Source organism: Balaenoptera ricei, chromosome 10, assembly GCF_028023285.1.
Source record: "Balaenoptera ricei isolate mBalRic1 chromosome 10, mBalRic1.hap2, whole genome shotgun sequence".
In the NCBI taxonomy this organism is placed as follows: Eukaryota; Metazoa; Chordata; class Mammalia; order Artiodactyla; family Balaenopteridae; genus Balaenoptera; species Balaenoptera ricei.
The window spans coordinates 53,449,351-53,466,572 of record NC_082648.1 but is presented as its reverse complement, the minus strand read 5'-3'; the positions used below and the strand labels follow the sequence as shown (position 1 = coordinate 53,466,572).

Here is a 17,222-nt window from a genome sequence, read left to right as displayed (position 1 = left end):
ATGCGCTAGTCACTGTTTCAGTGAACAATACAAGATTCCTCCCCCTCAGAAACTTACATTTAAATTGAGGGGAGACAGAAAGTAAACAAATACTGCGTAAATACAAAATATAGCAAAAAGGGATAAGTGCTGGAGAGAAAAATAAAGTTAGGGAAAGGAGATGGGGGTATAGACTTCCTTTCAGAGTAAGGTGGGAACGAATAGAGTGAGCAAAGAAGTATGGGATCTGCTTGAAGGTAAAAGGACTGTTCCAGTCTTTCCTATTTATACGTTTGATTAGTCATTGCAAAGAGAACTTGGGAGGTAAGGCTGTTGCAGCCCTTGTGCATGCCGCCATCTTGCTCGGAAGTTCCCTGATTTCATGTCTTCATTTTAAGCACCTGAATATTGTATATTCAAAGCACAGTTTTCAAGTGCACTTGGAGAATAGGCTAATTCTCCATTAATAAACAGCATTTAGGGCTGAACTAGTTACTGGATATAGTTCCCCACTTCTTTGTGGTAAACACTGACTGGTGTACTCGGGGCCAAGTTTCTTTAAGGTTTTAGTTTACAATGAATAATTGTTTTCTTTGTGTCTTATACAATATGTTCATTGTACAAAAATCAGAAATTACGAATAATCAAACAGAAGAAAATAAAAGTAACTTAGAGATACCCATTTAAAATAATTTTGGTCTATATACTTTCAGATTTTTTTTTTTTTTTTTACCATAAATAAGTTTCAAGTGCTTTTTGAAAACTATTCCCAATGTAATTATGGGTTCAACTACTACATCATGCTGTGTGACAAAATGTCCAACTTAGCTGACCTCACTGACCTCAGGTTTTTTAACATTATGTCACTTTCCAAGAAGATAGACACATAACATCTGCTTAATATCATATTTAAAAGTCTTTAATGAAGCTTCTAAACTGATGGGGAATGCTCTTATCTAGTAACTCAGCTGCTAAATTTATGGCTAGGTCAATCACATATGTCCTGTTGTCACTAAATAATAAAGGCAACAACATAAATGCAAGAACAGCAGCACTGACAACTGCCATTTATTTATGTGCCAGCCATCCTGATAAGCAATTTATAAATACAAATTAAAAATAGTTTCTAAAATATTTCAGAAAAGCACATCACTGTAAGAAACGATAGTTTGGTTTTGATTTACTTCTAGAGAAACGAGCTAACTGTAGGGTTGATAAAACTCAAGAGAACCAGCTAGTAGCATTAGCTTGAATGACTCTCATTTATTTAACCACTCCCCATCAATTATTAAGCTGTCCCTTGAGGCCACCAGAATACCATTTAATTCTTCTGCTACACTGCACTGAAATGCTTTGAAAAAGTTCCTCTTGTTATATTATTTACCACTGTTGCATCAGCATACTAAATCACATGTGGTAGCTCTCTGCTAATAGTCAGTTTATTTTTCAGGGGATAGATTGCTCCTTGGTAAATCACAGCCATGACCATCTTTACTCCAGAAAGGCAAAAAGTAAGAATTTCATCCAAAGCGTGAAATTCTAATGCCACCCTCTGGCCTAATAATTCTACTTCAAGGAATGTAGCATAAGAAAAATATCAAAGATGTGTGAAAGATTTAAATGTCCTACAACGGGAAAAGCTGTGCCGAGAGTGAAACATTATGCAGACGCGAAGTATCCTATTTTAAAAGAGTATTTCCAGACATGGGAAACGCTAATGATATTTTCCATGAAAAGGGCAGTTTCCCAGGCTATCTGCAATGAAATCTCAATTTTGTAAAATACATATGTATGTATGTTTGTGTAGTATACATGTATGCTTATACATATGAATGCTGAAAAGATATAGCCAGAAATACTACCAGTAGGTAGTATTAATATGGGTAACTCATTTCCATCTTTATATTTTTTGGTGTTTTCTAAATTTCTACAATGAATATGTATTTTTATATTCAAAAAGAAATAGACTCTCTTTTATATATAGATTTGTATAGATTTGTACAATAGGAAAGACTCTTTTATTTATAGATCTGTAAAGTTTTCAGATTTTTTTAAACTTAGGGACTTTTTCTTCAAAACAAGGTTAGAGCCTTAGAGATCTGTACTAGATTAGTATCATTTATTAACTCAAAGCATCTGCTTGAATATTAACTTACTTTAAATGTCCTAATTGAAAACACAGTGTTTTTTTTTCTCTCATGAAATGTCTTTGTTTTCTTTCATACTAGGGTATTTAAATAGAATATGATTACTTCTGATAAAAATTTTAAAATGACCTCAAATTTCCAAATCTTACTAGTAATTTCTCTTTCCTTTCAGATTAGGTCACACAATCAACAATACCAAAAGTGGGTTAATTTAATTCCTGTGAGTCTGAATCTGATAACCTACGGCATTTAGGCCAAAGTGAGGTCATTCTCAGTGGCTTGCAGCCAGTCTCTGCTGCTTTGAATCTCTGCCTATAACTTGGATGACTGACAGATTTTGCTGCCTCATCCAGAACTATCATTCTTCAGGATTTTCATTAGAAATGAATGGGGCCAAGACCCATAGTGTCCCAATCTCAGAAGTTTCTAACCTGTGCGTTGTGTTAACATCTCCAGTTACCACTGAAAAACACCAACACAGTTATAGTAACTATGAACTATCTAAGACCTACAGGCAAAGACAAGAAGACGTACCAGCCAGCCCGGCTCTACAAATTATATCTGAGCCTTTTGTTTCCTCATCCCTGAAATGTGGCTTATAATCCGTGTTCATTGGGCAGCTGTGAGGATGCATGAGTTAATGTGTGAAAAACGCAGGGCACAGTGCTGGGTGCACAGTTAAAATTCAGTAAAGTGGTAGGGTTATGTCATTATTATTGGTGAAGAAACAAAATAAATTATATTTGTACACATATTTATGCAAACCAAGAATAAAAACATTAATAATTTGAAAACAATCCATGGGGAAATGACAGACTTCAAGATAATTTAAAACACGCAGAGATAACTTAACATATTCAAAGGCTGCCATTTTATGGTGCTCCCTCTAAACTACATACTTCTGTTAACATTCTTAAACTTGATACAGAAGATCATGTGATAAGGTGCTTAAATAAAGTGATTATTGCGAGCTAGCTGTGGTCTTTCCTACATGGTGACTGCTGACGCTGATTACTTTATGTGTAACACATGAATCGCACAATTTCTGGCTGCAGCACCAACCCAGACGCAGACCACTCTTGAGCGTGAGTAATGGAAAGAAGGTGGCAAGATCTCATCACTCCAGCAGGCAGGGCTGGAGAACAGGGCAAGAGGCACCTCACTGCCTCTTGTTCTTCGGGAAGGACAGTAGGACTGATAATGAAAAACCCCTGTGTACAAGGAGTCTCCAATTTCTGACCTTTTCCTAAAACAGTAAAGCAGAACTTATGAGCGTCAAAGCAGAGTCCTACTCTGTCTGTGCTCACATTGTCCATACCTAACAGAGGGTCTGGAATGGAATAACTCTCACTGTTGAATGAATGAAGAAATCAGTGAAGCCTCAAAGTTAAGACTGTCTATGTGAAATAGCTGTGGGGGACCTGAGAGGCACAGGGGGTGCTGACCAACATAGGTATTCAATGCGTTATCCCCTAAGTTCCCATTAATTGTTGAAATGTGAGGACGAAAATTTTAACTCGGCTCCAAGCAAGGATGTTGGAGCATTTCTCAGAGTCTGTTTACAAACATGGTTTGGAACTTCATAATAAGTGATATACAAACACCATGTGATGATCTGGACGGCTTCATCACAGTTGTGCTACACAGTCTCTTTAGAATGAGGACACATTTAAGATAATGTCTGGTGTAATTTCACATTACATAATTCTTGCAGGTGTAAGGAATAAGTGTTTACAGTATAGATAATAACAAAGATAACAGCTAAAAATTAGTTAGATCGTATTAGTATTAAATCCAGACACTGGGGTAAGTAGCTTTCCATGCACGACTCATGAATCTCCCTACAGGTATCTGAAATAGGTTACTATATTTACTTTACAGATGCAGAAACTGAGACTTAAGAGGTTTACGAACACTCCCAGGTCCACATAGATAACAAGAGTGACAAAACTAAGATTCATACGCAAAGCATCTGACGTTAGAGCCTTAGAGATGAATCACTATGTTATTCTGATCAACAGGCTTCATCTACAGCTCTAAGGACCTAAATTTGAAATAGCTGATACTTGAATAATTGGGTATTATTATTTTTTTAAAGCTTCCCTTCTTTTACCTGTTGAAAACTGTCAAGCATAGGCAACTATTTCTAAAACTGGTTCTGATGTGATTAAAATTTAAGTCTTGAAGCTGTTCCCTATACCTATGCCTGGAATTAGGCATTCCTATAAGTGTCTTCCTGATTATTATATCCATTTGGAAACAAAAACATTCCTAGAATTACCTGCTCCAAGCGCCTTATTTGATAGAACAGTCTGGGTAAAAGGATTCTTGGTCAATGACTAAACTGAATACGACACAGCCGTGTAAGAGGCTGTACCTGTCAAGCACCCAGCATCTAACTGGATCTCCATACGGACATGGGGTTATTTTTGAAAAACGAGTAAGTTGCAAAATCCCCTCCCAAGAAGAACAAGCATTATGCTCACTAAGGACTCCACAGAAGTTCTAAAGGTCAATTCAGACTGGTTCTGATCATTTCCTTCTGTTTTCATAAAAAATATGCTTCTGGAACCATATCAATGGAAGAAGAGCTGGAGAAGGAGACGGCCTGATGATTTAAAAAAAAAAAAAAAAGCAGAAAAGACTAGTCTTGCTTTTTAATCTAAAGGGATATGAAGTTCTCTGGACTTGACAGATATGGGTCCTGGCTTCCTATCTTTGCAGATGACAAACGTGTCCTAGTGGGCTGATCTGGCTCCTCAAGAAGCTCCAGTCTCGCCCTCTCTTATTCTTAATTTTAAGAACATGGAAAGGTGAGGCATGTCATCTGCTGGGTCTGCTTGAGGAGGTGGAATTTTATACCTGTCACTGTAATGACTATTAGCTTTCCAGCTGATCAGCAATTGTTAGGGGTGAGAAGACTCCTCTCCCCACTAAATGCTGAAGTAGCCAGGAGTCTGCTATAAATAGGCAGCTTCCAAGGATTACAGTTCTTCGAGTCCCAGAAAATCTGGATAAGAAGAGAACTTCTAGGTAGCAAACAAGCAGGCATGGTGCGTGTGTACTTACTGTACATTCCTCAGGCCCTCTTTCAAGAGCCAAGAACTTATTTCCCCAACTACTGGGAATATTGGCTGCTGGCTGTCGAAACTTACAGCTGACCTCTCTCTCGGAATTACCCTTGGGAACTACCCTCCACCAAGGGGAGCTGCATCACCCCAAGATTACTTAGCCCGTCCCCAAGGGCAGCTCAAATCCAATGTCTGCAAAACAAAGGCGAGGCCTCCTTGGCGACAAGGAGCTCCTTGGCGACAAGCCTGAGCTCCCACAGGCTCACCTTCCCCTCCTGCCAGTCTAGCCTTCCCCACTCCCTTAGACAGAAGAGAGGACTCTCTTGAGTCATCTCCCAAGGTCACAAAAGCAGAAGAGTTGGGATTCAAGTCCAAATCCATTTGACTCTCAGCCCTAAGTTTCCATCAACTTTATGAAGCCCTTGACTTTGACATACAAAACACAAATCCTTACAGCTTCGCAAGACATGCAAAGTCCCTTTTGATATGACAGTCCTTTCTAGCCTCACACCCCATCACTCACTCCCATACAACCCCTGGCCCAGTCACACCGAACTCTTTCCTTTCCCTGAACGTGTCACGCTTCTGCTTTCTACCTGGAATAGTTCATTGTTCTCGTCTGCTTGATGACCACCTCCATCTCCTACAGGTCTCACTTCAGGTGTTCCCTCCTCTATGAAGAATTTCCTGGCCCCTCAGGAGGGTTAAGATTTCCAGCCTTCAAGTTTCTACCGCAGGTTGTGTGTTCCCTTATTGTGGTAACTGTTAATTATTGTAATGGATTCTTTGTAGGCAGGGAACGTGTCTTTTCAACTCTGCTTCCCAGCCTGGCATTTTAAAGATGCTTTGCTGGATGGATAAATAAACGAAGTCAATTGAGGTGCTGGTCCCAGAAGCCCTGGCTGAAAGGTTGCCAGCACCCCCATGACTGGGAAGCATCATACAGCGTCATACAAATTTGGATAAACTGTGACCTCCTTGAGCACGAGACTAGTTTTTCTTCAAGGAAGTAACCTTTCCAAGACCTGACACCATCTCTCACTCATAGAGGACAGGACGCAAAAAGCCCATTGAACCAAATGAGGTCTTGGCAGAAAGGGCTGACGTACGAGAAAATTACTTACTCTCCTGGCTCAGTCTAAACTATTTTTAAAAAATCTCTATGTTTTAAGACACATAGGATATTTCCCTACGTGGTCTCTTCTTAATTAATATGTTCTTATTTCCAAATTTTAAAAATTTCTCCTTTGTTTGAAACTTTTTTTTTTTCCTATTTAATAGAGCAAAAGAAAACTTCGAGTTTGCTAAATTCCATTTCTAGGTCAGAAATCAAATCTAATGTGGACACATCAAGCATGACTAAGAAGTTTCCCAGATGGCCTGCATGACACAACTTTGTTTTAAGGGGTCCCTTTGAAACATAAATGTCTTTAATCTACAAGGTGGTTTTTTCCCCCCCACTTTCTGAAACTAATAATTACTTACTGAATAGATGTACAGATATTGGTATAGGCACCAAACACCCTGAGTATGAAGCTGAGGAGGTGGTGGAGAACCCTTGTCCTATAAACATAAAAACCAAAAGCCAGTCCTATCGAGCAAGTAGCTGCATTCCCTACACAGGAAATTGTCCAATTTTGTTATTGTTCTCAACAAAGATGTCCAAACAACAACAAAAATTGCTGAGAGCTGGCTGAGACTGGTAACAATGATATGAAGCCTTAAAAGCCCAGTTCCTTTTTTTTTTTTTTTTTTTTAAAGTGGATTTGGGAAGGAGGAAACTCTCTGGCATGTAAGGGACTGAATTTTCCATGCCCTGGGGAATTTTTTTCCTGTCACTCTCTCACAGCTTCTGCTGCTAGTCTGGTGGGAATAAGAAAAAAACTGTGATAACATTTTCCCAAGAGAGCAGCACATCTGGTTATCTTATTCTTCACAAGTCTCTGATCCTGTGTGAGCCCAAAACACAGAATTTAAAGCTTTTCCTCTCTGGTCTGATTTTTTTTTATAACTACAGGCAGTCCATTCCTAAGGACAGAGGTGCAATTTGCAGGTACATCTCATTGCAAAATTCTGCTCACATCCTTCAGGTCACAGATTCAGTGCTTTACAACACTATGAGTGTGCCTGCTCGGATTTAACTTTTTGTTCTGTGTCTTTAAAATATCTGTTCACTTACTTATTTTTTGAACCTAATATTTATTGAATACAATTAAGTCATTAAGGCAGCAGACCCTTCTCAGTCTTGGTTACGGGCTCAGTGGTTATAGGGAAGCACACTCTGGCAGGATTGATGGAGGATACCTTTTTAAACATCCTGGTGGAATCTTCACTTATCTGCATGAACCGCATAATCACATTGTTCAGATAGATGTCACTCAAGGTTGCGTGGTCTTTGCTTTCTCGTCTCACTTGGTTCAGGAGCAAATACCAGCAGTTCACTGGAGACAACAAGTTCTGGTCTTTCCTAAGAAGTGAAGAAGAGAGAGAATTACCATCAAGTTCAAAGCTGCCCCAATCAGCTAAGGGAAAGTCACCAAGGCAAACTAGGAGCCACAACAGACGGGCATTGTCCCTGTTCTTTCTACTCTGAGTATTGCTCATAGCACGACACTCGAGAGCCAGCAGAACAGCCTTCCAGGCTGGGAAGGCACCCAGCCAGCAATTCCCCTAGGCTTGGAAGCAAAAAACTTGGACCAAGAACACCAGTCAAAACCCACACTCCTGACAAGGGCATGGGACCCTAACATATACAGTACTAAGGCAGGCCTTCAGCTTTAAACACCCCATTGAAGAAAGCAGTTCATGTTTACATAAAAATCTATTGACTACTGTCTCACAGACAGACTGTGGTTTGCCACTGAACGCAAAGCATGCTCTGAATGTCCAGTCTGTTGTTGGAAAAGAAATTTGGCTAGGTATACTTTCCATGGAACATAAATGTGAGGATGATTTACTAATTCCCTGATACTTAACCTCCAGCCTCCCAAAAAGTGTTCCCGGGAAGCAGAACTTCATAGCATTGTCTCAGGGCTTGTGAATAGAACCAAGAAGTTTACTGGCTTATGACATGTCACATCTCCTTTTTAAACCCATTAAGTTATTTCAGATTTGTAACCACTCCTTGTTTTATTCTACATAATAAAGTGAAAAGTGAATATAAACCACAAAGGGCGACTTGTAAAAAGTTTTAAAGAAAAACTCCAAACAAAAGCTGTGACCAACAGGGATATTACTGCTTTAAAGAAAAAAAAAAGTACAATGTTTGTTTTTTGTTTTTTAACTTTAAAAATCTAACTCTAAGATGGCAAAATGGCACAGAATGTTTATCCTAACTCAGGGACACTAGTGCTATTTTATCAGACATATTATCCTCCTAATATTCATGATGATTTATGATTCTGAATACTAATTAAATTAGAAAAATGATTAAAGAAGGTCTTTCAGCCCTTACGTCCCTCGGATTCAGGATTTAACCCTGCATCAGTCAAAACCCTCTCTAAAAGAAAGAGGAAGTAGACCACAGAAGTATGGATGGGTGTAAGGGAAGAAACCCCTGATCTAGGGTCCCAGCACTTATACCCAGAAGAGAAGCCTCCCACTCTCCCAGCTAGCACATTAAGAATTACACCCCCAACCTAAAGAACCCTCCTTTTCTCTCACAGCCATTGGGCAAGGGGCAATGGTTCTATGGCAGAATACTGAAGCCTTTCCACTGACATTCTCTAGCCGCCCAGCCCAAGAGGTAAATGCTACCTTATATTAACTTTTCTGTATATCCTTTATGATGAAGTAACCCATAAGTTCTTTGAGAACATTTCATACTTTTTGTATCCGCAGAGCCCTGCCCGTGGTCAGCATTAAATAAATGTTATTTCATTCATTGAATAAACACTTTTTATTGCCTTAATAGTAAGTGATAACAGTGTCGACAACAACAATAACAACAGAGGCGGCTAAGCTATCATTTACTGAGCACCTACTGAGCACACAAGTCAGGAACATGGACTATGGATCTATACTGCCTCGCTTCAAATCCCAGAACAATTACCTAGGAGATCTTGGCCAAATTATTTAAACCTCTCTGTGCCTCTGTTACTTCATTTGTAAAATGGGTAAAGCAACAGTACCGATCTCATAAGATTATGAGGATTATTTGAGTTAATATATATATTTTTAGTGCTTACTAGAATGCCTTAGATTCACAGTAAGTGCTGTGTAAAGTTAGCAATTTTCATCTAGCGGCTGGTCTAAAGACTTTACACACATTAACTCTACCTAATCCTTACCACTACAACTTAAGGCAGAGATGCTTTGTATCCCCTCTATCAATAAGAGAACTTGGGCTTCCCTAGTGGTGCAGTGGTTGAGAATCTGCCTGCCAATGCAGGGGACACGGGTTCGAGCCCTGGTCTGGGAAGATCCCACATGCCGTGGAGCAACTGGGCCCGTGAGCCACAACTACTGAGCCTGTGCGTCTGGAGCCTGTGCTCCACAACGAGAGGCCGCGACAGTGAGAGGCCCGCGCACTGCAATGAAGAATGGCCCCCGCTTGCCACATCTAGAGAAAGCCCTCGCACAGAAACGAAGACCCAACACAGCCATAAATAAATTAATAAATAATTAAATTAAAAAAAAAAAAAAGAGAACTTAAGCTTTAGCAAGGCACAATGATTTGCTCAAGACCAAAGCTGGTGTCAGAGAAAGTCTCTGAGTCCAGGGAGGTTGATCCAAGCCTTGGTCTTTCTACCATGCAGTGGCAACTTCAGGCCAAGGATTATCCTACACAACAAGCATCCCCAAACTGAGTAAGAGCTAGACTCTATAGCCCAGCTTAAATGACTGGTAAAGTAAAGGTGCTAAAGATTTAACATTTGTTTCATGAAGAGAAGGAATACTGAGTGCATACCCCATGTCAGCTATCAATCACATCAACGATTTGTTATGTTTCTCATTTACTGGTCATAAAATCTCATTTTACAAGTTAGGAAACCAAGGCTCAGAAAGGTTAAGCAACTTGACCAAAGTCACACAGTAGAGCCAGTATTCAAACCAGGTCTGTTTGACTCTTTCCTAAAGGGCTGTCTTTGATTTATTCCCCCCTAACCCTGGTTTGTCCTTTCTGTAGACTTATTACCTTATCTTCAGTTCTGTAGTCAATAATAAACTTACTCAAGTCAAGGAAAATTCCGAGCTGCCTACCTTTTGAAGAAAACTAGTGAAAAAACCAGGAGGAACAAAAGATGGCAGCTGATCCACTCAGGGGTCAGACTAAGGTGCATGGGCCCATCCATGTTTTCAGTTCACAAGAGATTACCAAGTACAGAACACAGAAGGAGACATTCAAAAATATTTACTGAATGTACAAATGGGCTGTCTTCTTATTTGCAATCACTTTTTAAAAGGGACAGTTTCTATAAATGAGGATCTAGTACTGGCTCCAGTCTCTGTCAAGCACATTTGATACTTGCTCACCCTGGGAACCATCACCAAAATTTATTTCTATGCTGACCAACACTAGATCACCTCATTGTAGTGTCAGAATGGCCATCATCAAAAAGAACACAAATAACAAATGATGGCGAGGATGTGGAGAAAAGGGAACCCTCCTACACTTTTGGTGGGAATGTAAATTGGTGTAGCCACTGTGGAAAACAGTATGGAGGTTTCTCAAAAAACCTACCCTTTCTTTTTTTTTTTTATTTTATTTTTGGCTGCATTGGGTCTTCATTGCTGCGCTCGGGCTTTCTCTAGTTGCGGCGAGCAGGGGCCACTCTTCGTTGTGGTGCATCGGCTTCTCATTGCAGTGGCTTCTCTTGTTGTGGAGCACGGGCTCTAGGAGCACAGGCTCTAGGAGCGCGGGCTCAGTAGTTCTGGCGCAGGGGCTTAGCTGCTCCACAGCATGTGGGATCTTCCCGAACCAGGGCTCAAACCCGTGTCCCCTGCATCGGCAGGCAGATTCTTAACCACTGCACCACCAGGGAGTCCCTACCCTACTTTTTATGTAGGATCCAAGGCCACAGAAGGGTGTAAAATGAAACTGCAAAGCCAATGGTGAAGGCTAAGATGCGCTTCTCTACAACCCCCTTCCATTTGGAGCCCAGGCTGAGCAGACGGGCCTCCTTGTTGTCCCCTGTGTGGGTGGGCGAGTGGCTTTCTGTTCTACCATTTCACTGAGATAGTATTTCTGTTGCTCCTGACTTTAGGCTGTGATGCAATGCAATAGGATTGGCGATGGGGAAGTCCTCCCTTCCAGCTCCCTACCTTGCATAAGCCTCATCTTCTGTCCCCACGTGGGACTAAAGGGTGATATAATCACCACTCAAGTTTTCAACTCCCTTTTCCTTTTTTGGCCCCTGGAAATTTCCCTTACTTTCCTGAGTTCAGTTATACATTTAAAGTGATGTCTATTATATTTTAGTCAGCATTTCCAGGAGTTTTACAGCACAAATATTTTTCATATTATCTAGTTCATTGTATATCCAGAAATGAAAGACTGGGAGGTCTTTTTAGTATCTCCTAAACAAGTCTATTTCTTTCTACCTGCAGTGTTGCTAGTTCATGCCATTATGGTGAGGGTCCTCTACCTGGTCTCCCTCCCTTGACTGTGTCCTCCTCCAGCCCCCAATCCTATCTACGGTCTTTGTCATCATCTCAAAATGCAGGTGTGAGCTGGTCTTCTTTCTACTTAAAACTCTACGAAGGCTTCTCAGGCCCTTAGGATAAAGGGCAAACCTCCTGGTATGATCCACAGGCCTCCAGGATCCGGCACAAGGTACACCTGGAGCCACACAGCTCACAGCCTCGCTACTCACTCCCACTGGACTACTTCCTGCTCTGCAAAGCTACCCTACACCCCTTCCCTTCTGGTCTCTTAGGAGTGATGTTCCCCTCGCCTGAACCTCCTGCTCTGGTCCCTTTATTGCCCAACTAGTCCTTTGGGTCTTCACTTAACGTATCACTTCTTCCAGGACCTTTCCTGGACCCTGCTGTCCCCACCTCCACTGTAGAATGGATTTCTGTCAGGTCTGTCCCTGGCATCCTGCATTTACCCCTGTCAGAGCACTTGTATACTCTATTGGAGTTGTCTGCCTACTTGTGTCTCAGATTTTTTTTTTTAATTAATTAATTTATTTATTTATTTTTGGCTGTGTTGGGTCTTCGTTTCTGCGCGAGGGCTTTCTCTAGTTGCGGCGAGCAGGGGCCACTCTTCATCGCGGTGCGCGAACCTCTCACTATCGCGGCCTCTCTTGTTGCGGAGCACAGGCTCCAGACGCGCAGGCTCAGTAGTTGTGGCTCACGGGCCTAGTTGCTCCGCGGCATGTGGGATCTTCCCAGACCAGGGCTCGAACCCGTGTCCCCTGCATTGGCAGGCAGATTCCCAACCACTGTGCCACCAGGGAAGCCCTGTGTCTCAGATTTAAATTCTAGAGTAAATCTCATCAGAAAAACCTGCATGTATTTTTTTTTTTAAACAAATGAAGTACAGTTGACAGTGAACATAGGTTTGAACTGTGCAGGTCTACTTACACAGATTTTTTTCAATAAATATTGTACCTGTGGGACTTCCCTAGTGGCACAGTGCTTAAGAGTTCGCCTGCCAAGGCAGGGGACACGGGTTCGAGCCCTGGTCCGGGAAGATCCCACATGCCGCGGAGCAACTAAGCCTGTGCGCCGCAACTACTGAGCCTGCGCTCTACAGCCCGCAAGCCACAACTACTGAAGCTCGTGTGCCTAGGGCCCGTGCTCTGCAACAAGAGAAGCCACCGCAATGAGAAATCCATGCACTGCAACGAAGAGTAGCCCCCGCTCGCCGCAACTAGAGAAAGCCCACGCGCAGCAACGAAGACCCAGCGCAGCCAAAAATAAAAATAAAAAATAAATTTATATAAAAAAACATAGTACCTCTATTTTCATTACATCCTTAAATTAACTAGATGTGGGGGAAAGTTTCTGTTCAGTTAGAGATCACAATATGTAGAACTTGGGTTTGAGTCCTGATTCTGTCCATAACTTTTTCAGCTTCCTGCCTTTAGGTGACTCATTTATCAATTCCTTTGTTTTTGAGGCAGAGATAGCAGTGTGTGGACTTTCGACTGTGCAGGGGATTGGTGCCCCTAACCCCTGTGTTCTTCAAGGGTCAACTGTGCAATTAATATAAGGTTTAATTAAGCTAGATTGTACGCATTTTACCAAAGGCCCTTGTTTTAAGTCAGTCTCAACTGCAATGACCACAAGCATGATTGGGGGGTGGGGTATAAATTTAAGCAACCCTCACTGCTTATTTTCATGTAAGATCACTATACAGAAATCTTAAGGTCTTTGCTTAAAGAATCAGCTATTTAAAATTTGCCCATCCAAATACCTACCTGTGTTAAACAACAACTCCTAGTGTATTTATTGGAAAGAGAAACATGTCAAGAGAATACTATTAGTTTAAAATGTAATACATTTATGCTCATAAATTATAAATGCAGAGGGTTGCTTTTATCTATGGGGATATATCAATCAACAACTTTTCAGACAAAAATGGAAAATTCTAAAACCAATAAGGGTGGTAAAAAGATAGGATATCCCCTTGGAAAGGTGAATTTGAGTCAAGTCCCTCTTACTTGTACTGTTGATGATCCTTAGTGCTTCTTGTTTTTGCCATGAACCTTTCTGCTAACTTTTCTAGGTTCCGAGAATACTCCGTCTCAATTTCGGCTTTTTTCCGGAAGAAATCTTGCAGGTCCTGCAGAAGCTGAACTCGCATCTCTGTTTGCTGCTCCAGGCATTTCTGTTGTTCTACCAGTTGAGCTCGAATTTCTGAGGAGAGAAGAGAATCCATTTGATGATTTCACGAAAACTACTGAGGTGCTGGTTATGTGCAAGATAAAAATAATGAATCCTATTATACATTTAGCTCTGTATTGGACCTTTACGAGGCTGCTGTGTTCAGGATGGGTCTTTAAGTAAGATATCTGCTGGCCCTGTAAAAGAATGAGATAAGCCTCCGGAAAGAATGTAATAAATTAGAATAGAAACATGGATTACATTTGCAATGCCACAAACATGCGTGGAGTCATGAGGGGAAAAAAAATGAAAGCCTTTCAGATAACAATTTGTAACACGTGACATCTTTGGGTAGCTGAGGACATTGTAGTTTTTTAAACAGCATTTTACCTCAACTATCCTTTTTGAGTTTGAATGGCAAAGAAGTGAGCATCATTTCTTCCAGACTTCTGAACCTTCTCAATTTCTTTGCCAGTTGGCACATACAAACACTGACATCTGGTAATTTTTATTTAGTGCATAAATTTCTAGTTTGTAAAACACATAGCTTCAGGGTTTATAGGAATGCCACACCTAAAAATAATTTCCTTTTATATCCAAATAATCCATTCGTTATGGGGCAATCCTTGGATTCCACTTTATTATTCTGATCACAAGATCAAGAGCTCTTCACTTGGCTTTCACTTTTCCCCCATTGCTCAAACTAAGCCTTATTGACACATATAATCTGAAAAGAATCCTTTGACAATTTTAATACATTAGGAACAGGAAGGTTAGTCATTTAGTGATTTAGTAGAAACACAAAAGCAAAAGTGTGTCATGCAAAACTATCTGCAAATGACTGTAACAATGAACCATGTGTGTTTTGGAAAATAAGATACAGTAACTATTAACTACTGACTTGTTTTTGTTCTGAGACTCAGGGCTAACATCCAAAGACAAGAATATTCATACTGGAAAACTTCTTTATTTCATCCTTCCCATTGTCGGGTGCATAGTCCCTAAAAGTGAGGGCTGAATCTAATTCAGTGGAGTTTAAGAAACTGATGTCCAAATAACACCTCAATTTCTTCCCATGCTTCTTCTTAAATAAAGACTGAGCTGACAGTACGTATGTACATACTTGACCATGTGTAATCAGGCTCATTAACAGCAGGGCCATCCAGGTCTGAATGAGGAGTCAGGAAATTTGCTCAACTTAACAGCTAGTAACAATCGAATGCTTACTGTTCTGCACCCTAATGAAGTGGATACTAGTATTACCCTCATTTTGCAAAGAAGAAACTGAGGTTTAATGAGATGACATACTTCATCTAGAGACTTCACCTTGTAAGTGGCACCTGCAGGACCTCTAAGCCAGGTCCGTCCATCAATTAATTGAACGCTTCTGCCTAGCTTTCATCCGTGCAACATGTTTTAAGTACCTACAGTGTGCCAGGCCTATATCCTGGCAAAGAAGATACAGTAACTATGAAACAAGGTCTCTGATCTCAATAAGCTCATGTCCAAACAGCATGGTTTTGGGGGAGTCCCGGGAGAAGTTAGGAAAGCATTTCTCAAGCGTCCTCTCTTGGTTTCTCCACTTGGAGATTGGGGGAATCCTATTATTAATCTCATAAAAGTGTGGTGAACACCAAAGTGAAGACATTATTACAGACTTTTAACTACGAACAGCAGCTGGTTTTTAGTCCATCAAAGTAAATATTTTTCAATACAGTATTATAATCAGCATGTCTGCCAAACTCTCCCCCACAAATACAGACCTAGTTTTGTTTCATAAAGAAAGAAAAAAAAAAATCAAGAGTGGGGGCATTTCTCATCCAGGAACTCTTTTTTGATGAAGTAATTTTAGCACATCTTGCTGTGCTAAGTGAAAAAAAAAATCAGTCGTCTTCGGCTGTCAATGAGTTCTGTTTTGTTTTGTTTCTTCCCCCCTCCTGTTTTTGTTTCTGTTTATTATAAAAAACTTTTATTATAAAAACATGTGTATATTACATTTAAAAATTTAGCTCATGGTGTGTCAAAGTATTACTTGCTTTATTCTTGCCTTTTCTTATTAAATCCAGTATCTGGTGAATGGGCTATTTCCTTTTTATTCTTAGGTTTTATAATATGTAAAGTTACTATTCCATTTGTTCTTTTTGTTTTTGTAGAAGTACACAAAAATTATATGGGCTTCCTTCTTGGATCTCATTCTTAGATTTTCTCTTGCTTGCTTCCTTCAGGGTTTAAAATGAAGAACTAGTGAGTTTTGACAAGGAGGACTCTATTTTAAACAGTTACAATCCCATCTTCGTTTTGCAGGGAGTAACTATTATTTCACATTATCTGTAATTTTCCAGTCAAAATAGGACACTGGCAACATTTTCAATAGTGGGAAAAGTGGAGGGACAGAACCTAGAGAAAAAGTAGGCTCCAAAAATCGGAGAAGGAGAATTTATCTTTTAATTTAGAAAAGTTTAGGACAAATGAGGAAAAGATCACAAGGAAATCAAAAGCACAATGAGATACCACTTCACATCTACTAGGATGGCTGTAATCAAAAAGACGCAAGTGTTGGTGAAGGGTGGAGAAACTGGAACCCTCATACACTGCTGGTAGGAATGTAAAATGGTACAGCCACTTTGTAAAACAATGTGGCAGTTCCTCAAAAGGTTGACATAGACCTAACAAATCTACTCCTAGGTATATACCCAAGCGAAAACACACTTCCACACAAAACATATAGACAAATGGTTATGGCAGCATGATTCATAACAGCTGAAAAGTGGAAATAATCTAAATGTCCATCAATATGGAACAGAAAAACAAAATGAGATATAGCCATACAATGGAATATTATTCATCCATAAAGAGGAATGAAGTACTGTTTCATGCTTATATTGAAAATATAAGCTTAGTGAATAAAACTAGTCACTAATGGAAAGTGTGATTACATTAATGTGAAATGTCCAAAAGAGACTAATCCACAGAAACAGAAAATAGATTAGATGTTGACTAGGGCTGGAGGTGTTGGGGAAAATGGGAAGTGACTGCTAAGGGGTGCAGGGTTTTTTTTTGGGGGGGGGTGATGAAAATGTTCAAAAAGTGATTGTGGTGACAGTTATAAAACAGTGAGTATACTAAAAAGCAGTTAATTGTACACTTTAAATGGGTATATTGAATGATATATAACATATCTCAATATAGCTGTTATATTAAAAAAGATAGAATGCCATATCACAATTCATTGAAATTTTGGTTGAGACAT

The 17,222-nt window shown here is 40.1% G+C and overlaps 1 protein-coding gene across 2 annotated transcripts in view; it reads right to left on the bottom strand.

Moving 5' to 3' along the window:
• The window catches only part of SRGAP1 (SLIT-ROBO Rho GTPase activating protein 1), a 274,898-nt gene that overhangs the window by 129,698 nt on the left and 127,978 nt on the right, over positions 1 to 17,222 (bottom strand). For both annotated transcript variants that reach the window (XM_059936404.1, XM_059936403.1), the window contains exons 2-3: positions 13,810 to 14,005; positions 7,502 to 7,664 (exon numbers count right to left, since the gene is read on the bottom strand). In XM_059936404.1, coding sequence (XP_059792387.1) covers positions 7,502 to 7,664; positions 13,810 to 14,005 — 359 coding nt within the window. The remainder of the gene's footprint in view (positions 1 to 7,501; positions 7,665 to 13,809; positions 14,006 to 17,222) is intronic.